This window comes from Rissa tridactyla, chromosome 8 (assembly GCF_028500815.1).
Source record: "Rissa tridactyla isolate bRisTri1 chromosome 8, bRisTri1.patW.cur.20221130, whole genome shotgun sequence".
NCBI lineage: Eukaryota > Metazoa > Chordata > Aves > Charadriiformes > Laridae > Rissa > Rissa tridactyla.
This window is the reverse complement of record NC_071473.1, coordinates 42,308,372-42,331,272: the sequence shown is the minus strand read 5'-3', so window position 1 is coordinate 42,331,272 and position 22,901 is coordinate 42,308,372. Positions and strand designations below refer to the sequence as shown.

General features: G+C 35.5%; 1 protein-coding gene across 3 annotated transcripts in view; it reads right to left on the bottom strand.

Annotated features, from left to right (window-relative positions):
* The window catches only part of ZZZ3 (zinc finger ZZ-type containing 3), a 62,173-nt gene that overhangs the window by 13,407 nt on the left and 25,865 nt on the right, over positions 1–22,901 (bottom strand). For all 3 annotated transcript variants that reach the window (XR_008468015.1, XM_054211516.1, XM_054211517.1), the window contains exons 3-9: positions 19,423–20,984; positions 5,107–5,245; positions 3,566–3,713; positions 3,365–3,483; positions 2,990–3,061; positions 2,712–2,813; positions 1,105–1,200 (exon numbers count right to left, since the gene is read on the bottom strand). Coding sequence is in view for 2 of the 3 variants with exons in the window: in XM_054211516.1 (XP_054067491.1) it covers positions 1,105–1,200; positions 2,712–2,813; positions 2,990–3,061; positions 3,365–3,483; positions 3,566–3,713; positions 5,107–5,245; positions 19,423–20,933 (2,187 nt within the window). In the remaining variant the exon portion in view is untranslated. The remainder of the gene's footprint in view (positions 1–1,104; positions 1,201–2,711; positions 2,814–2,989; positions 3,062–3,364; positions 3,484–3,565; positions 3,714–5,106; positions 5,246–19,422; positions 20,985–22,901) is intronic.

Genomic DNA, 22,901 nt, shown 5'->3' with positions numbered 1-22,901 from the left:
GGAGTTTTTCAAGAACATTCTCCCAGAAGCACAAAAACAGTTCATCCCCTTTAAAGGTAAGGGAAGCAGGCAGAGCACAAAGTGCCCTTGGCTTGCCTGTGAGCTTCTGAGTCTACTCAAAACCAAGAGGGAAGCATACCAAAGATGGAAAAGCAGACAAATACTCGTTGAGAACTACAAGGGCATTGTCAGGGCGTGCAGAGATGCAGTTAGAAAAGCAAAAGCTCAGCTTGAATTTAAATTGGCCCGAGATGTCAAAAAACTACAAAAAAGAGTTCATGAGGTACGTGGAACAATAAGCAGAAACAGAAGGAAAATACCAGCCCATTGTTAAACAGGAGAGTTGAATTAGTCACCAACAACACCGAAAAGCCAGAGGTTCCCAACACTTTCTTCACCTCTGTCTTTACCAGCACTGTTGGGCCCCAGGCCTTGGGAGCAAACATCCAGGTTGATGCAAACACAGACCCACCGTCAGTGAAGGCTGAGTTGGTATATGAACTATTACAAGAGCTTGACTCCTATATATCAAGGGGCTCTGATGCTATCCACCTGAGGGTGTTAAAAGAGCTGGCTGACGTCATTGCAAAACCACTCTCATAATCTTTGGAAGTCTGGAGATCAGGGGACGTCCCAAAAGACTGGAAGAACACTAATGTCATCCCCATCTACAAGAAGTGCTTAATGGAGGATCCCGGATCCTCCTTATCCTCTTCCAACAGGGTTTTCGTTATGCTCTTTTAGATCAATTACAGTAAACTTACAAATGAGGAAAAAGCACCCCAAGACCAATCATTCAACCCTGTTAGTTCAGCCTGCAATCTGACTGCTGTGTTCTCTTTTCTGAAACTTTATGTCCTGAGATTATCCAATAGAGAGGTAATTAACAGATGTTGATGTGAAACTAGAATAACACCCAACTCACTCTACAGTACTAAAGACAAAAGAAAAGATGACTTAATTAAGAAATACGTGCAAGATAGAATTAGTTAGTAAGAAAGCACTAATCAAGACTTAAATCCATTTAAAATATTAATGACTTAGACTCAATTTGCACAGAAATGCAAACAGAAATGCAGAATTTCCGCTGTAATATTGTCTCACCTTTTTGGAATATAAATATAAGTTTGGAGTTCTTCCTGGAACTGGAATACCAGCTTTAGTCAGTTTAATAAAATATTTTTGCACTCTACTGGCAACCTAGAAAAAACAACATGTGACAATTAAATGTTAAATTAAATGTAACAAGCCTTCACTTAAAAGTTTTGCCAGCATTGCTACATTGGTGCAAGGACAATAAATCCCCATTTTCTACTTTGTGACAACTACTCCACAACCATTGCCTAATGTTGCAATGCTGCATTTGTAGGATCTCCAGACACTTTGACGGCTTTTAGAAAAAACCCTACCCTTGTTTAAAAGTACGCAGGAAATTGAGCTAAAATTGTGATAGAAAGGAAAGAATTTTAGTAGTTTGTTACCTGTTGAAGCTAAACAACTTCTTTCTTAACAATGACAGATATATTATGCATAGTTAGCATACAGAACGTACTTCTACATTTTATTTATGAAATCAGGAAGCACTGAAACCAGATGAAGCTGTGGATGCCTGATCCCTGGAAGCGTTCCAGGCCAGGCCGGATGGGACTTTGGGTAACCTGGTCTAGTGGGAGGTGTCCCTGCCCATGGCAGAGGGGTTGGAACTAGATGATCTTTAAGGTCCCTTCCAACCCAAACCATTTTACGATATTTTAATTTTTTCAGGTATGGAGAAATATATGTATAAGTATAGATACAATCAGAGATGAGATAATCTTGTATATTGAAATACTTAAGTATACTTTTACCCGAAAGCGTAGAATTGAAATAGGAGAAATTAAAATAGTGTGAACACAGAATATCAGCATTTTTTACTTCTGGTCAAAATGGAGAAATTATGTCATTTTAGGGGAAAAATCTGAACAAGTCAGATGTAGAAATGCTCAGTGTCTCCACATCTGTGTCCTTTTGTGGATCTTGGACCCGGTACAGAACTAATTTTCTGTCTGCGAGTATTACAGTGTCTGCCCATTCTACAATATTGAGGTGCAGGAAGTTCAGCACTCAAATGTAACTCAGTTTGAGAACAGTTGGTGTCACTATACTTGCCATATAGAATTAAATGCATACATAAATTAAACAAACAACTAGCTCTCGGAACTTTGTCATGGGCTTTGGGGCACTTTTAAAATTCTGTATTTGAGATTGAGAATAAGAGTTGCACTGTTGTTAGTGAAATGCAGGCCCTGCTGTTACATTTTTAAGAAAAAGTAATTACTGAAAAGATACTGAATTTTGTTTATTGCTGTTTTAAAAAAAAGACATCTACAAATAAATCTTCTGTGAATCTGTATCAACTGCTAGGATAACAGTGAGTGACATCACTACTACCACAGCACAAGCACTCAAACAATCCCAAGCAGTCAACTATTTTTTGTAGTAAAATAAGTTTTATTGCTTTAATTATGAACATTACAAAAAATAAACCCTCCTTTTTAATTCCTTAGTTTATGAATTGTTTTTTTTTTTACCAGAAAAAGCCCTCAAGGCTTAGGAGACTGTATCCAGGTTTCTCTTCAACGCTTATCAGTGCTTCCTAAGAAGCTTTAAAAAACAAAACAAACCAAAAGGTCAAGGAAAGGGATCACTTCTCCAAGTGTTTTACTTGTTACCTGCTTTGCTGTTCTGTTTCCCAGTTCATCAGCTATCTTCTGCCACCGTCGGGACTCTACTTCCTCTGGTGGATACTTCAAAAGCAACTGCTCGAGTTTTTTCTAAATCAACAGGGAAAAAAAAAAATACATCTTTCCTAGTAGAGGTATGAGTTGTCAAAAGATGAGTATCTACGTAAACATGACTCTGAACTTCTAAGTCCTTTACACATTATCACACAATTTGCTTTTATTTTCATGTATATTAACACAGCTACAAAATGGAAGTTTCCCATTACCTGTTCCTCTACAGTCCACAGCTGGTTAAAAGTTTCAGGTTTGGTCTCATCGCAAAGTCGTCCTCTTATCATCTGCCCAAATACAGTGTATAAAATGGAATACATGTTAGAAAAAGTACAGCTAGGATAACTTGATTTTAACCCTTTTTCTACCTAAGTAAAACCAAAACCAAACCAAATAAATGCATGAAAACTTGAAATAAAATTTGCCTAAACCAAAAATAAGTTCTCTGATTTGAATACATGAATGAAACGTCATCACCAACATTAACATATGAAGTTAACAATTAAGACTACCCACATACCCATATTAAAAAAAAAAAAAATTAAAAAGTAAATTTTGTAAAATTTTATCTTTCCTTTTGTAACAACTACCTGTGGACGACTGTTTGTAGAACCTTCTGGACCATCACTTAAAGGCAAGACAGAGTACGAAATAGACTCTCCATCCTTCTTGGGATCCAAAGGACTTTTTGGTCTTGCAGGTATACCTACTGTAAGCAACACAAAAAAAGAACTATTAAACCTCCACACTGGTCATTTCTTTCTTGTAACATATGCTCACTTTCCTTTTACCTTTGTCAAAAATTAGCTTCACTCTCCTACTGTTACGTTTTCGGTTTTTGAATTCTCTCTCAAAGTTTCCAAGGCTAGTGGTGTATTGGTCCCAGGCAATCTCAGGGAGCTGAACAACTCTCTGAGGATATGGAAGACCCATATCAACCTGAAAATAAGAGTGAAAAGTGAAAAGCAGTATTTAATGCAATTGCTGTATATCCAAACAAAATGTTATGAATCCTGAAAACTTACGAGAACCTGATACTACTTTTTAGCTAACAGCAGAATTCAAAATCAGAATTTAAGTGCCATGCAACACACAGTCTTTTTAAGGAGAAGGTGTCTTTCAAGAATAATACACAACAGTGCATAAAATATGCAGCGGCACGGTCAATGATGGCTTATTGAGCATAAAACTTTAAAGCCTGTATTTCACAGTTGAAATGAGATGTTTCTGACTTCAATATCGTAGTACTGTCTATCTGTCTTTTATTTTGTTTAAACGTATTGTTTTCCCAGGACCTGTACCTTTCTTAACACAGAAAACTACAGGACTCGAAGTTTTGTCATCTGATGAACCTAAACTCCTCCCATCAAAGAAATCAATGTGTATTTTTACACTGATTTTGTTCTCTTCTGCCTTTATTTAAAGGTCAACCTTAAGAGTCTCATTCCTTTGGTTTGGAGACAAAAATACACCAGATACTTTCAACTAGCATCACTATTTCCCCATACAATGATTACCAAATGCAACACTTACATCATGCATGCTATTAACTCATCTGAAAATGTAATGGAAAGACAACTACTGAAACCTTTGGGCTTGTATCAGACCTCTCATTAAACCTAGGTCTCTACGAACCTAGGGAAAGAGCACCATAAAATACCTACTCCATTCTTCACTGAAACACAACATGTTGCTACCAGACTAGAAGGTCAAGCGTGTTTGCCACTGGTAGACAAAGCAGCAAGAAAGTATTCAAGCTTTAAACATTTTTTCAGTATCCTTGTTACTACAATTTTTTTCAAGCTTGAAAAGAAAATGGTTCCTTATCAAAATTAATTCTCCACCATCAGACAATATTCTATGATGTTATCCAGATCTCAGGTGTGTCTTCTAGTGTTCATTTCGGTTTCAGGCTATGAACTACATTTCCTGTGTTTTAAGAAGTACCCTACCAAATTCAGTCAAAGCACAACGTTTATTTTTTCTAATGAGTAAAGTTATGAATTCTTGATCTGATGCCTTATTATGAAGTACTTCCAGTCAGCTGTAGATTTCAGGTTGTCTTAAAATACCTACATTACAATTAGAAATTTAAAGATTACATTTCTACATACCAAAAAAAGGAAAGAATGCAAATCTAATAAAATCAATGAAGACCTGTGACTTACTGATTTAATAACCAAAGGGCCATTTATGCTCGGCAGATAAAGGATTTTAAACTCATAATGTTTACACAAGTATAGACAGAATTGTCTTGATTCCTATAGATGATGAATTACTCGTTATTAAAAAAAAATTCCAAGTAAGACTGAAGAAAAGCCCATTGAAATACCTTCTTCTGGAGTCTTTCCACAAATCCAATAGGATCTTTCAGTGCTTCTCTCTGGTGTCTGCCTAAACTTTCAAGGTCTTGAACTGCTTGAGTACGTTGAGCCTCGAGTACAGCAATCGTCTGTAACAGTCTCTGATAACTACAGAGACAAAGGAAAACATCTCACTAAATTTGTCTTTAAAATGACACCCCCCCAATCTAAATACTAGCCATGATTATCTATTAGCATCTACCAGATTTCATAGCTTATCTGAAACACTTCATAGACATTTTTACTGAATTATATAAAAAATTATGTCAAATCTATTTTAAGTAGTAGATCAATTTATATAAACCCATTAAAAATATATTTTAAACCCCCAGGGATTTCCTTTAAAAGTAAATTCTACACTAGCTAAAACAATATGGTATCAGGGACAAGCTATTCATAGTCTCAAAAGCTGTGACCAACAAGCTTTGCTTACAAAGTTAAAAAAAAAAACCAAAACACAAAACAACACAACCTAACTTCTCTCCTACTTCAAAATCAACTTCCTTCTACCCCAATACAAATGACTATACCACAGAATTTTAACGTTTCACTCAACCACCCACAGGGTGGACAGGAATGACTTAGGAACTGTATCTAAACATCCCGTATAAGCCTCACCTTTGAGCAGAATATAAGAATAACTTATGAAACATAACAATAAAACAAGGAGCAAGTAATTTGCAAAATAAATACATATAAAAGATATTCCCCTAAGAATACAGAAGTTGAACGAAACCACCAGCATTCCCTCAAACCTGCTGTCCCAATGCACACACAATTTTGATTTTCTATTTAACAGATACATTTGAGAGTCACTGAGATGACTAGCATACCTGTAGCAAATAACACACGCTTCCCAAGCTCTTTTCTATGAAGCTAACTCAGAGTCAAGAATTCATACAATATTTTAACACAGCCTTTGAAAAACAGGTAATGACACTTAACACCTTTTATTAGCTTTACAGTTACAGCTATCCGCTTCAGTTTCTGAATCATGTAGTTATTACTCGTGGCCCCTGTTGCTGCAAATTATTATGTATCAACCTAACTTTTTTCACGAAAATGTTTTCTGACATTTAATACTACAACTGTATTTTTGTTCAGTGCAAAATGCAACCTAATGTATACTCAAGTCAGGTAAGATCTATTCATTATTACACTATTTCAGTAAACTTTCTATTCCTTTATTGCTAAAACAAAGACAAGCCTAACATGATGAATTCCACATGTATTATAGAAAAGATCCAGAGGTTACTGAGCTAATGCAAATTTTTCAATTGACTGCACTGGTAAGTGGGTAAGGCTTTAAGTGATGGGAAGTAAACAGCTTCAATGCAAAATACAGGCTTTGTACCATCAAATATTTAAGTTTCTACCTAGACATGAAATTGCTGCCTCCCCATGAAAAAGGGTAATTTTCTTTCCACTCAAATATAATATTTGAAAAGATAAAATATAGCCACACGTTCTGAAGTTTGAAACGAGAAATACTCATTTGTCTGCACCTATTCAAGTTTACAGGCAACTAAGACCTAAAATGCTTGTTAAATAGGCCACTAATATTGGAACAGCAGTGGAATATTTTCAGTACTGCAAAAGTGCTCCAGTTTCTTCTAAACAAAGTTAAATAATTGGGCTATTCTTGAAAAGGTGAAAAACAAACTTCAGAAATAACTTACAAAAGCAGTGAAGGCACATCGAAACTGGCCTAAGACAATACTGCAGTTCAGATTGTTCTGGGCTTACAGGAATCATCATATGTAGAATTAAGATCTTTACTTAGTTTTTACAAAAAGCATCTAATTACTGCCTAACTGCGCTGGGCAACCTCTGTCCATGCTCAGGTGGACAGCCAGCACTGCTTTTGCAGAAGCCTGCCTTGCATGCTCCACAGAAACAAAACCCTGGCAGGCTGCTGACCTGTTTGATGTAGATGCAGCCGTAAGAACACAGAAGAGTTTAACAATATCTGGAGAGATGATTTAACCTGGAAAACAGAAAGCCTTTTTCTATCAGCAGGTGCCAAAACTTCTATACAAGACTTTGGAGTTAACTCTAGTCACAGTAACAGCTCTATAACATACACAAAAAATTGCATCTAAGAGATGTCAAATGAATACCTGCCTTTCTTTTCTTGAGCCATTGTACCTCATTTATTCAAGTTGTATTTAAGTGACTGTTTTTCCAGGTGAAATTGAAAGAAAATAATAATTGCATTTAAAACATTTACATACATAGAAGAAAAAAGCAACGAAATGTTGGTGATTTAGATGAAGTGCTAATTTAACGATGATTCACATGTGTAAAGTGGGGGAAGAAATCATCTTAATGAGGTGGCCTTAAATAATTAAGTCTGAATGGAAAGAAGAGAAATTACACTTGGGGAGAAATAACAAACAAAACAAGAACATTCAATTCCAATTACTTAAAACAATCATGTGACCTCACTGAAGCAATCAAGGACTTGAAGATAAATGTTCAGAAGCGATACCTCTGGTCTTCATGGAAACATGTAAAATATTACAAGAATCTCAGGATCATTCAAACATGTGTCCTGTGATGTTCATCTGTAGCTACATAGCACTATTACCATGAAATAATTCAAGAGAGAAAAAGGGTTTTTTGAGCAAACTGTTCAGACCAAAAGATTTCCTGGCACTTTTTGCATCTCCACTAAAGAATTATATTAACTTGGAGCTATTTATAACAGGAGCTATCATAAAAACAAATTCAGTTTTTATGAATGAATATATTCTAAAGCCCAGGAATAAGAGTGCAATTTTATCAAGCGCATAACAGAACTACTGAAATGCACAAAAATGTCCACCTTTGGGTCTTACATTGCCAAGAAAAAAACTGAAAATACTAATCCTGAAATACGTAGTTTGCATATTCCACATTCAGGTACTTCAGAATTGCTGCAGTACTGCACTCTCTCCAAACCACTGCACGGCCTTTAAATTCCAATATGACTCTTTAACCAACTGTATCATAATATCTGCATACATTCTTTTAAGTTTTGAACAACTGCTGCTTTCACAAGTTTGTACAGGCTTTCAGTTCTCTGGCCCTACATGACTGTAACAAAGCCAAGCATTTCTCTGAAAAAGCAGGCAGCCAAATAACAACGCACACATTGAGCATACACATCTTAGTTTCAAACAGTAACATAATACTTTTGCCATAATAAGAGAAAGACACTAAGCGCATAATTTCCAAGACTATTAAAAAAAAAAAATGAAGGGAAAAGCGGACAACAATTCTACTATCCATCTTCCAAGGTCCGTTGTAAATAAGCACAACAATTATGATTCAAACCACCTCCTGCAGTTGCGCTAACATTCTCCAAAACTGAAAAAGCCTAATGAAGTAACTGGAACTTTGCTCACTAGCCTGCTGTAAAACGGGCTCCATCCTTCAAATGAGGCAATCAAAGAGCAACCATCTCTGAATTATCTAGCTACAGTTACATAATTTTCTCTGAAAGATCTGTGAGGATTTACCGAGGAAAATTATCTCACATCTGCCAAAACAAAAAAAACTCATACAACTAAAAATATATAATTTGAGTAAACTCATAGTCAGTCATATCCCCCTACACTGGATGAAAGTTACACTTTTTTCAGTTCTAATTACTAAATTGTTAGCACATACAAATCCCGAAGCAGTTTTCTTTGTAGGAAAACTTTCATTCTACAGAATGTAATTCTCTGTTTTCACAATCCTAGTATTGAAACACTCTTGTAATTTCTTAAATCATGTTAATTGCCAGAAATCTTCCAGAGGAACACTTAAATAATTCAGTATAGTATATAAACTGATGCTGAAAACACCTTGATTAAAAAGGGGTTTTGAGGGATCAATGTTTAAAAAAGGAAAGCCACTTCTTAAAGACTGATACTAAGCAGCAGGGATTCCAGCTGATTCAGTTGTTCTGCTGCAGTGACAAGTACTTCACACTCTTTTGGATGGCTCTACAGAATAATAATCACATAGCAGAACGGTATTTCTGGAAGTCCTGCCATAAGCAATTAGTTATTACACTATTCATTTCCATGAACCTTGTTCTAATAGCGATTAGGAACACAGCAGGCACCTCTCTTGTCTGTGTAAGGCTTGAAAATAGCGTAGCTACTATACCTTAATGAGACCCATTTCCATTTTGATCCACTTTTCTGAGATTATTTTCAAGATGCTTTTACCCCCCCCATTCTTTCCATCCTGTGATAACACTACATACAGAGTTACATCACAGATTTTACTTTCTTTGCATCAGGAACTAACAACGAGCTTAGAAACCACTATATATATATATGTGTATATATATATATTTGGAGTATATGTGCCTTAAGAATAGCATGTTTCTTAAGTTTACTCTGATTTTTTATACTAAATGACTTAACACTAGCCTGTACAAGAGGCCACGTCATTCAGCATTTTAAAATAAATTCATTTCAGTATTACAACAGCAGTCATTCAGTCACAGAGGCTTGTCCCTGCATGGGTTTCTAAAGGTTTCTTCTCCCTTCAAGAGAAGAAGGTACTGTACTTTAAAAACTTAAGCAAATGAGTGATGTAAAAAACTGATTTACAAAATTAAGATTTTAACTTTTAGGTAGCTAATTCAAATTAGTGGATGAAATAAAATAAATAAGTGAAGTTTTTCAGCTAAACTGTGGTAAAAAAATGTGAAGCATCACTTTTCTCCTGTTGGACAACGTAAGGGGCAGACATAAAAGTGTCTGGCTGTTGTGCAGGTAGGATTTGTTTTAAATGCAGAAGTATACGCTTTTCATAACAAAACATGGCTAAAATATATGTGGAAAAAATATCTACCTAAAACAAACTTTTTTTTTTTTTGTATTTCCAAGAGCTGTTACACAAAATCGGTAACAATCAGTAATCGGGAGGACTTAAGCAAGTCTTTGTTTTATTGCCATCTACTGGCACTCTAGCAAAGGACAGATTAAAGCCTGCTCTCCTACACCCAGTCATTTATCACTCTGGACTTTTCGTCTACTAACAGTGATTCAGAAAAAAATCCCTTATTAGACGCTGAGCTAAGAAATTATTAGATATTAAACATGTCATAAGACTGCAAATTACTGTAGGAAAAGGAGAACCCCAAGCAGTAAAAGACTGGCTTCCTAGAGAGATCTTTAAGTCAGATCAAACAGCATCTTCTCATTTCAAATAAGTTCTATTTTTGTTCGGGCTTGGTTTGTTTGTTTCAGTTCATAAATATAAAATAATGCCCTCAGCTTTTAAACTTGGCCTGAAATCTTTGCCAGTGACATGATACAGTAATTTTGACACTGTAGAGAGTTTCCTGCAAGTTATTTTGATGTACATCTGAGATTTTAAAAGATCTGTTACTGCACTAGGGAAAAGTGGTGGGATTCAATGCTAGACTTGGAGAACGCACACAACAGCAAGGAGGAAGCAGATAAGATTGATGAAGAGTGGCCCTTCTTTGATCTCCCTTCAGAAACAGAAAAGATTTTAAGGGCATAATCAATAAGGGCATATATCAACTCTGTCAGGACTTATAAAAGCACCTTTACCTGAAGAAAGCAGCATACGGTATGTTTTTCCTTACCTAATGCTTACATACTACAACCAAAGTAATCTCCTTATATAGCCAATTCTGTAACTCATTATGAAATTGTTTTCCACTCTAGCTTAACCTCTTTACATGTACTGTAATTTACTGTGCTTTACCCATATTTAATATTTGTTACTTCAGACCTTTTAAAATACTTCTGAGATAAGTAAATAATTAAACTGCATCTCCATTTTATACATGAAACAACTGAAGTATACACTAAGTGTCTTCCCCAAGTCTATCATACCAGCAGCAGAACAAAAATTGCTATTTCTGAATGCCAGCTTCAGGCTATAATACACACCTATTTAAAACAACACAGAACTAGGCCAACATGCACATTTAAAAAAACAAAACAAAACCCTAAAACCAAAGAAAAAACACTACTGCAGTCTTTTACCTGGATGCAAAAGAGCCTTTTTTCCACTAATTTCACCCTTTTTTCTAACTTTCACAGCTCCAGACTTTGTACTTTAAGCATTAGAACAGTATTTTATTAGTTATGAACTTGTGATGTCCCTTTCTGTCTTAAAACCTTAACTCTGCCCCAGAAACAGAATGCCCACTCATCTAGTTCTATAGGCTTCATTCTTGTCAAGAGCTGTCCACCACACTCACCAGGATTTAATATTAGCTGTACAAATGCACCCTTACCAAATATCCACATTTTCAGGAAGTTTTCAAAATTTTTAGTAGCAATTAAGTCTCTGTGCCTCTGAACAAACACGTAACTTGTTTCAGTCTTGTCAACGTGAAAGGTTAAAACTTCATCCATCAGTCCTCCCCTAGTTAACACATTTTAATATAGCCTTTTGGTCTTCCTTTAACAGCACTTTTGAAAAGTATTTGCCTGCAGGACAGTGACATTTAATAAGGAAGAAGTTACAGGTCCCTGTCATTCCCCTACCTTCAAGGCTTAGAGTGACATGAGGAAGTGGCAGTAAAATTGTTTCCCTCACAAGGGGCACAAAGGCAGACACTGACAGCACACCCCCAACTCCTCTCCTCCCTTCTCACCATCTCTAATGAGAACGATCCCAATTCCTTTACCTAGAGAAAATACCACACAGACACCTCCAGAATCTCCATTCAGATATGCTTCTCTAACAAGGTGGGGGGGAAGCAACCCTTCAGAAGGGGCTTTCTTCCAGAGATGAAACAGGAGAAACCCATATCACCATGAAACTGCCACAACTGTACAGAAATCCTCTGAACAAAAAAAAAATCTGAGAAAGTTGACAACACTGATTACTGAGCTCCTTCAACTCATGCCACATTACTTTATGCAGGTTTCCACTAAAACCAAAGGAAGAACCCCCCCCAGTTATTCAGGTGTATATTCTTGCTGTAGGAACAAATTAACATACCCCCTCAAGTACTCTGTTACAGTAATATCTGAAGACTACAGCTGGATTACAAGAACATGATAGGCAATCATGAGAAGCTGAATGTTCTAACAGCAATACAAAGAATTATTCACTCATTTTTTGGATAAGGAAGAGGAAGAAAAGTTAGAAATAAGAAAGAAAATGAGCAAAATCTATCTTTTTATTAGCATTCACTATAATAAAACACGGACAAACACAATTGGACCTCGGCTTACGAAGCACAAAACTTTCAAAGGTTGTTATCCAAAACAACAGCACATCGTCACCCTGAACTATGAAAAGCAAAATAAAGATGCGCAATAACGAAAAATTAAAAATCAGCTGGCTCTTCCTACCAAGAAAAAAATTTAAAGGAAACCAAAAAGTAGGATCTTTCATCCTCTCAAAATAGCATGTAAGTACTTTCTAGTACCAAAGAAACACCTATCTTGATTAGAACTTCTTGCTGAGACTAGAACACGCATTAATATGTAGTGTTCATATAATTCCTTTCTAAAAGATACTCCCAGTCAGTTTTGTAGTTCATGATGGGGATGCTGTCAAAACTTTACGTAAGACCAGAACAAATACTTAAGACTGTTAATAAAGTTATAATTTCAAGCTAGGTTAGTTAAAAGTGAAGAATAAAGATACTCGCATTCTCACAGCAAATGCCAGTCACAATGTGCTTGTTTTCTCGGTGGCATGATTATGCTTACTACTATTTAGTGAAATAGTTGTACATCCCTACCAAGCAGACAATTATGTTAACGTAATTTATTCCTTGTCCCACCAGACATACTTTACATTGGTGTAACTGTTATAACAAAAGCAGAAGTGGCAAAGTGTAATTAAGTGTCCCTTGTATGCATAGACAAACATACAGAGCCTTACTCTCCACACAGCTGTGCTGGCTGAATACATTACTACCCCGTGTTTTCTTGGTTTTGTCTCTTTTTTAACATCAGGACCATGAATTTCCTATGGCATTTTGTTTCTTGTTTCATCTCATATTTCCTTAGATCCTTAGATGGTTTGATCATCTAGGATCACCTAGGATCCTTTGAAATGGTAAGCATTCCAAATGAACAGGCGGGAGAATCAGTTTCTACCTTTTTCTGTATTAAAATAGTAAGCTGTGGGGTTTGGAGTGGTTTTTTTTTGTTAAATTTGTCCATTTTTCCCCCATGATTTTTGATCCCTGTTGATCAACAGAAGCTGGAAAGCCAAGTTGAGTTCCTCTATGTTCTCTAAAAACTGGCAGTTTGGAAAGGGGGAGAGCCCACAACTACTGCCTCCACAGGAAAAAGGCACGCAGAATTCAACTGTTACTATGCACATTCTCTGGTCAGTCCACCAGCACACACATCCACACGTGCTACCAAGTCAGCCAGCAGGGAAGCAAGCTCACGCTCTCTCCTCCAGGACACGATGCTGCAACAGAGGACTCTTGGAGGTGAGAGCACAGGCAGTAAAAGAAAAGCAGGTATCAGGCAGATCACGAGAGAAGAGATTTCAAGGACACAAATCCAAAAGAAATCAAGCTTTGTTTTCCACAGGATGCGTTATTTAAATGAGGATTGCACTGCATTTGACAGTGCTGTTCACTAGGATTGTGCTGTGGTTGACCGCACGATAACTATGTTCAGAGAACGAAAAATGAATTTAACAAATCTACGTGACATTTAATGGCTCCTAGAGTAAGCTTATTACCAGAGAGAGAAAAGGAGATGCAGCACATGCCCAACGCATTATCTCTTGCAAATTAAGAACTCTATTATTTAGCATTTATTGAATAGTTTATGTAATTATAAAACATGATTCTATAATTATGAGGATACTCTTAACTAAATCTGAATCTTTAGTCCTGCAATAATTTTGCGTCACTTATAACTTTTCCATTGATGAGTATTTATAAAAAGAACTGATCTTCTAAAACATGATAAAATAATAATGCTGGCAGTAAATAATTCTCAAAATACTTAATATTTTAAGCTGCTGTAAATATAACAAGGATTTCATTAATAAATGTAGTCGTATGCCCATTACACTATCACAACATGTTTTAATAACACAATTACCTGCAATACTGAAGTGCTGTTGATCAGAAACTCATATTAGAAGTTTCTAATTGATTTGTTATATTTCTATTTTGCAGATGAATTCGTTGCAGCATTCAGCCTCTACATGAAATTAAATTTTTACTTAAAGCCAATTTAATTTTTTGTTACTTACAAAGAACACAGACCAATCTATCAGACAGTAGAAACTACTCTCTGAAAAAACGTACCAATTTTCCCTACCTTTAAGTTTTACATTAATAGGTAGTTTAGGAAAAAAATCACTGTAAGCCACACCACTCTTGTGTGGAACAAAGCAAAAATTAAAACACAGTGTAATCTAACATATATGGCATATATGCATTTTTTAAAATTATTAACTTCTATTATCCTTCAATACTAAAAATGTATACTTCATCGGTTCTTCTATGTTGATGATATATTCTACATAGTACCCAGAGGTTACACGTTTACAAAATAGTTGCTGTCTGGTAACATTCTTGACCCCAGTACCAATTAAAACTGCTACTACAAAAAGGAACTTCATTTACTTGATTTGTATCAATTCCCTTTATTTCTTAAGATGAAACAATGTAACAGCCAAAATCTCGGACTAAAATTATGTCTCAGAGGAAAACGAGACAAAGGTGTCCTTAAAAATAATACAGGAGGATGATTTATTCTATAGTATTAGCTACTCATAGCTACATGACATCACTACAAAGGAATGTTAGATTACCTGATTTATCTGTATGTTAAAATAAATCCATACTGTGTGATGAATTTGACCTTACTTCTCAGATATCTATCTGAACCTATGGGGATAAATTACAAAACTGATGTAGCGTTTTTATTCCTCCCCAATACATATGAAGATAGACATGGAGATTTTATCTTAAAATGTATTAATGAAAAGCAGCTTAATTTTTAATACTAACTCTCATTCAGTTAAGGAAAAAACATGGTGCAGGTAAAATTAGAAGTTCGCTTTAGTGAAAAAGCCTGCTACGGGATTAAATTAGTTAAACTTTAAGAAAATTCTGTTTAAGGCAGTTCTCAAATCATTGGTATGGCGAGGCTCACCAAACCCTATTCTAACAAGTCAAGTGCAGTAAGATGAACTTTCATAGAGAACTGTTTTAATCTGATTCATTAGGCAGAAACGTTTGTGACTGAATAAAATACAAAACCTGTACCACAGGAAATGTCACAGATGCTTCTTTTCTTTCTCACATTCATATAATATTAAAAGTGCATCCAAAGACATTAACAGTATTACTATGAATAGTCAACTAAATACTAAGTCTCATCGTACTGTCCTACATGGTCCTGTCTTTTTCCAAGGCCTCTGCAACAATACAACCCACAGTAAGAATTCACAAGACTGGGTTTTAAGAGATGTATTAAAATATTTCATTTTAACCTGTCTTCAGTTTAAATGTCAGTACAGCTATTATGATTTTAAATATTATAAAGTAATAAATGAAACCAAAGAGATATGAAAGTATCTATTTACTGAATAAACACAAGGTCCTAACTCCTGCAACTGAATGCCTGTAAGCAAATGCTCATGCATAATTCTTATGTTTCAGTGGGCTTACCTACCTACAGCCCTACATACTCCCTATAAAGCTAATCACAATTTACAGGCTCCTAGAAATACACTGTATAATGCATTATATGAACATGAAAACTCAATTCCTCAATTGCATTTTCATCTAGAACTCAGAGTGAAGTATTAAACAAAAATTTTCCCTCGTGCAACCTAATACCTGCCAAAAACTGCAAATCTCCACAGAGAGTAAGTAGAGAAGAAGAAGAAAAAAAGAAAAAAGGGCAGTAAATGAAACACTGAGCAAAGGGGGAAATGTACTGAGAATAAAATGATGCATAAGATAGAAAATTTAAGTGAGGTACTGCACTTTAAAAAAGAATTAAATTATAAAAAGATACATCAAAGAGATACGAGAAACTCTTGAGGAAAGACATATGCAAAACACTAAGCACAGCATAAAAAATTAAGTAGTGTAAAAAGATTCAAATCAACAATTTCAGTTTTGATGAAAATATCTCAAGAGAAAATGCAAACATTTCTGAGCTAGAATATGAGAGCAAAATTCTAAAATATCCATCAAACCATACTTTTCTGGGAGGAATCATAATACACAAAAATTCAAATTGTGTGTGCAGTAACAGAAAAAAAATAACATCAGCAATACGTTACAATTATACAACCCCCCAGATCAGTCTGTTATTATCTACACGAATGTCTACATTGCGATAAAATTTCTGTTTAGAGATCTCAGATCTGTTTCTGTAGGAGGGATCTGTTTTATTAAAGAGGTTGTGGAACATCCATCATTTCAGCTTTCTCTCTGAATAATATTCCAGAATTTGCTTTCTGTGATAATTATTTTTCCTATTATATCATCCAGTTTTCCCAGAAATATTCACATATGAATGTTGTTTAAACATGACAACATTCAAAAAGGAACAAAATACATACAAAAATACCACAATACACATTTAGTTGTTTTTCTTATAGCAAGTCTTATCAAAAGCTGTTGAAGGTTTCAGTATATTCATATTTTATCAATGTTACAGTAATTTCTTGGAGAGTGAAAATCAGCTGTATGAATGTGTATGTCATCAAGCTATGTAATATAACAAGAAATAATGTTAGTTTACAGATATATCAAATTGCTTCTATGACACAGAGGAATACACCATTTTTTCCCCTACTGTGGAACATCCAAAGAATGGTATTAATGGCTTCTTGAAGAAACACCTCCTTCACTTAGCTAAGATGCTAATGTCTCTCTGAATTTGCTTTTAAATATAAACCAGAGAAAAAAATAATCCAATCCATAAAGACAGTTTAATCACAAACTGGTGAAGGACAGAAAACCAAAGCTGTGTACCATATGAAGATCTGACAAGCAGAAGACCAGCGTCCTTTGCTTAGCCAGAAACATCACAGACAAAGCCAACAGCCTTCACCTGACAGCGTGGGAACCCTGGAATTCTTTGCATCAGGGAAATCAGGGAAAACATTTCTGCTAAAATGTTGGGGGTTTTTAGTTATTTTAGAAAATAAGCACCACACGAGATTAAACAAGGGTATAATTAAGACACTACTGAAGAACTGTAACACATGAATTAGGAGTATCCTCTAATGAACTTTGGTATTTTTAAGATTTTGAAAAGGATGTAGTGTACTGCATTTGATTAAATCTTGAACTATGAAGTTACGGATAAAGGACAACTGCACTCAAATATCAAAATATAGACTTAAGTTCTTTAGAAGGACCCTATTATCATGAGGAACCATCAGAATACTAGATTTATTTTCTTGCAAATAACAGATTTTCTTGCAAACAACAGACTGCCCATAACTTTCCAATTATATCAACATTTTTTAAAAGGAAAAAAAAATCCAGCTACCTTCAGTAGCATGCTTTCCTTCTGAAAAGTAGAAATTATCCTTTCTTGATCTAGAAGAGAATTCTAGCTTTGACTTTTTTTGCCACCAAAAATCAGTAAAATATAAGATAGGATAAAAATACCAGCAATCTCTCTTGGAATTCTGCATTCAGGCAGCAAGTCAGTGGCAAGCTACAAAGTCCTAGTTGCAATTTCAAAAGCTCTCCAACAAGCTCTCACAAACAGGCTGCCAACCTGAACAATAACTAGTCGTATCTACAGAGCAATTATGTATACTCAAAAGCTAACACTAGGGCACGATCCTGAACTTTTTCAAGAACAATTTAGATCTATGTTTAATTATAAGAACAGAAAAATTTCCTTTATTTTTACAGTTATTTACATTCAAGTGCAGATTTTGATTTTTAGAAAACTACGCATTTTGGACATCTTTAATTTGAAAGAAGTAAAAATCTAGGCTACATCTAAAAATCTGGTACGATCTTTATCATTCTTTTCCTAATAAATAATAATAATAAAAGATACATTACTAACGTATCTTTGTACTAACATAAATAACTGTGATAACTAGTAAAGTCATCCTACATACAGATATAAAAACATCCAAAAAACGTCAAAAAACAACAGTCCATTTTTCCCATTCATAATTTAGGAAACAGCAATCTTCTATCTACCAGGGAAGTGTCCATACACTTTGGGCTGATGGCTGAAGCTGCAGATATTTGGTCATTATTTTGAAATCATAGTTTATCTGATTAAAGTAATTTATTCGTATCTAATATTGAACAAAATTTCATTATAAAGATAACGCAACTATAATACCAAAAAAACCAGTCAAACTTCTGCTGGATTAAAGAGTCATCTGTACCTTGTGCCCCATATTCACAACAATTGTGCTGTGATTATTTACAGAAACTACTAGCAGTGGTTTAACTCTTCATATGAAGGAAACTGAAGATCATCTGCATTTGGCCTTTCAGTACTCACAACAAAATGTAGAACATCTACTAAACAGCAAAACACAGAAGTCAAAACAGCGTTACAAAACTGTGCAATAAGAACTGTTGCTCAGTCTACCCTTTGAAGACAAATTTTTTTCTGTGTAAACTTTCTTCACTGAGAAAATTGCCCTTTTGTTTCAAGAATCTTTCACAGTTACCACAAATGTACGATTACCACAGTTCTACTTACAGACATTCCGATGATAAATATAAAAACAAGTTAGTGCTCTTTGCTAATAATTAGAACATGTATATATTTACATTTAATGAATATAAACAGCAATGTAGACATTAATTTACTCCGAAGAAAGTTTTCAAATTGCTGCATTTGATCGATTTATCTTCCTTAACATAATGATGCCTTTCCCATGACACTTTGAAAATAGGTATCTAACCTTGAATTCTATGTACAACAGAATGATAATTTCATAAACTGTATGTGCTGTGCCTACTGGATATGCCGATGAATAACTGAACTCTAATTAAGGGTTATAATTCCTTTGGTTTTGTTTCCAGCTATTTTTTTTAGAGAAAAGAGGTAACACATGTGTCTTAAAAAAACCCACCGAATTTCTGACTAAAGAATTCATATCGCTAGAAATGTATAAACCACATTGCTGTACCATACTGCATATTAAATAGAGTTTAATTTTGTTTGGGGTAGAAACAAGGAAGAAAAATGAAGACTGAAGAGTATGAAAATTATAAAGCACTTAAATTTTTGTGAAAGTACTTTAAATATGTATTAATTTATATACTTTTGGTAAGAAACAAAAGCAGAATTCATGGTTACCATAGTTACACATACTCTTTGTTGTGTTTCAATGCCACATGATCTGATTCAAAGTAATACACATCAGGCTCTTCCTCATCATCCTCTGCAGTGTGGATGTTGGCACTCTCTTTGGCAGATGGTACATATCCAGCAACAAGTCTACCCTCAGAAAGTGGCTTTCTTAGTCCATCACTCCCATGATCTCCCGTATTACAATTTCTCTCTTTTTCATTCTGTTTAATTTCTTCAGACTTTTTGGGAGATCCATTGATATTATTAATACCTACAGGTACATTCTTTTCAGTGGGACTAAGATTATTTTCCTCAACCTGTCCGTTTTCTCTACAAGGAGAGTTATTTTTAGTAGGGCTACTTCTGGCAGGGGCAGCCCTTCGTGGTGAAGTTCTCAATGTATATCTGTGTTCTTGAAGTTCCGACATAGATGTCATTTGAGCTGAAACACAGTCCAGCACTGAAGAATGTGGTTCAGGTTCACCTGAGATTGATGCACTGTCATGATGAGTATTCGGGTTGCTATTGGTGTTTTCAGCACACTGTTCCTTAGAGGCACTACTATCTCCTACAACATCTACCTCCTCCTCCGAATCCCTTAACAAAGATGACTGGATTTCAGAAAAGGACCCTGTAGCTGGCTCATCTGCCTGATTAGTGTGCTCCTCAGGCAAGCAGTCATTTATTATTTTGTGGTCCTCTAACTTTACCTGTTCTTGAGAGTTTGTGCAAGGCACATAATGGTCTACAACACTGTCCTCCTTGCTGCTATTAAGCAACAATGAAGAATGGGCAAATGAGTTTCCATTTTCTGCTACTGTTTTGTCCTTGGACATACAGGAACCAGCACTGTTTTGCTTAGCGTTCCCATCAAGCTGACAGTCATCACAGTTAAGAGAATTTGAGTCTCTCTCACCAACTCCATTGACAGTCTGATAACCTGCGATCTCGTCAACTATTGCAGAATTATTAAATCCTTCTGCACAGACATTCACCTTTTTAACTTCCCTTTTGTCACAATCATCCAATATAAGACATCGACAAGCTCGCTTAGTCCCTGTGGAGACTGCATCATTGTCCGACACTAAGCTTTTATGCTCCAATGATTCCTTCTCTGTTTTAGTAGGCAAGTCTTCTTCTGAGCTGTTGGGCGCCTCTGAACGTAGACAGCGCTTAATCCTTTTCAAAACTGGCGAAACAGGTTCTGCTTGTTTTTTTTCACAGTTTTCCACAGTTTGTTTATCAACATTATCTTTTTCCGAAGTAGACAGCCCTCTCTTTCTAGGGCTCACCCATGATTCCCGAGCACTCTGTTGTTTCAAATCAGTAGTTCTTCCACCGTTACTTCCCTTCTGAGTTTGCACAGACTCTGGCCTCTTCTTTGGTGACCTTGACCGTATTTGAGGATGGGGTGAAACTTCCTCTGGATGAGCAATACTACGGTTTCTTAATGTTCTACCACAAAAGTTTTCATCCAAACCATTTAAACCCACTGTAGATCTTGTAACACGAGTAGATCGAGAAGCAGCCATACTATGGCAAGTCCCTAAAGTATGTTCATCATGATCCACTCATTGGGAAACCTTCAAAAAAATGTAAACAAAACAGTCAGAAAAAATATTTTAAGAACAACTACAGACATAGCAAATGTGAAAAATATATTGTCACAAATGTACCTAAAGTAAAACCGAAGATGCCTATGCAATCCATTAATACCACTTTTTTCTGTGGTATTTCCTTAGGGCATTAAAAAAGTTTTCCACCTAAGCTACAAAGTAGCTGACTTGGCATATGTGGTTGTTCTGGCTTTAGTACTTGTGTGTCAACGCTGTCCGTATTTATGTAAGGCTGGAATGTTCTAGTTAGGCTCCAGTTACTACAATACATTATTTTTATGTATTGTACGTATTATATAATGTATTAGTATTATTGTTTGTCTGGTCAAATGAGACATATCAAATCACATTCTTAATATCCCACAGTTTCCAGTTACACGGTTTCACATACTAACAAGGAAGCCATTAAAATTGTATTTGCTTTTTCACCTGTTGCTTAAAACAAAAACAAATCAAAACAAGTAAATAACAAAACAAAATTGCAATTCTAATTTAACAAGGAATTAAAAAAAAAAAATCCCACCAGTAAAAAACAGTTACAGTCATTAATAGTAAAAATTAACTAAACCAAAATACCTGAACCAGAATCATAAAATCATTCAAGTTGGAAAGGACTTTGTGAGGCAATCTAGTCCAACACTGCTCAAACGAACATCAAGACTAAATTCAGATTTAGTTACACAGGATATTGTCCAGCTGGGTCTTGAAAACCTCCAAGTACGGATGTTCCACAACTGCTCTGGGCAACCTGTTCCAGTGTTTAATTGCCCTTATAGTGAAAATGTTTTTTCTTAGACCCAGGTGGGGCCTCCCCTATTTTTGCACCATTTACATCAATAAAAAGCCTAGCTCTATCTTCTCAGTAGTCTCCTCTGAGCTACTACAAGAGCGTTTCCCCAGCCGCCTTCATTTTAAAATTTTTCACAGAGTTGGTAAGATGAATCATCACCTAAATCAGACTTAAGTAAATTCGGACTTGAAGCTAAGTTTAAAAAGTCCAGTTTGAGAGTGCCTGTATTTCAGGGTGCAATGTAGAAGTACTCGACTTGCCAAATCTCAAAATAACATTTTTAACAGAAATCAGTTCAGTCTTATCCTTCTATTCATTTCATCTTTAAAAATTCAATGTGTCAAACTGCATATCACCACAAATCTGTCATAATATCCATGACAATGAATAGATTCACATTTGTACATAATGGCATTCCTTCCCTTTTCCATCTACCCAAATTCCAGATTCTACAAACCTGTTCAACTGACATATGATGTGAGGACTTAGAATTTTAAATACAGAATCAAGCCTTTTACATGTTATTTAGAAAGGCTCAAAATGACAAATGGAGGAAAATTGTTTCAATAGGCGTTTTCCATCTTCAGCAAAGGAGAGGGGGAAGAAAACCATAAATTCTCACAAATCTACTATTTGGGTGTCAAATGGTCCTAAAGCAGAAAAGAGAGAACGGACATGACCAGTACACCTCTTAAGCAATAAAATTCTGTTTGACAATTAACAGTAATTTCTATAATGTCTGTTTAGGTATTCATAATGCAAGTAGTATTTCTTAATGAAAGTAATGTATTCTAAAAGTATTGCCTGGTATAGCTCTACATACAACTGTGTAAGACAGCACATCATTTTGCATAGCTAAGAAACAGCAATTACAAAGTGGAAGTTTCAAATGTTCTCAAAACTGCATTGCATCTGTGCTGCTACAACTCTCCTGCTTGTTAGCTATTCCCGTTGCCGTACATGAATGCCTGGAAAGGGGCACTGTTTGTATTTCTGGATATACAGGTAAAGAACTGCTATCATACTAACTTCCATTCTGACCATTTAAAAGTAACGATGCAGAACGAAGTGTGAGATGTCCAATCAACTCTGTC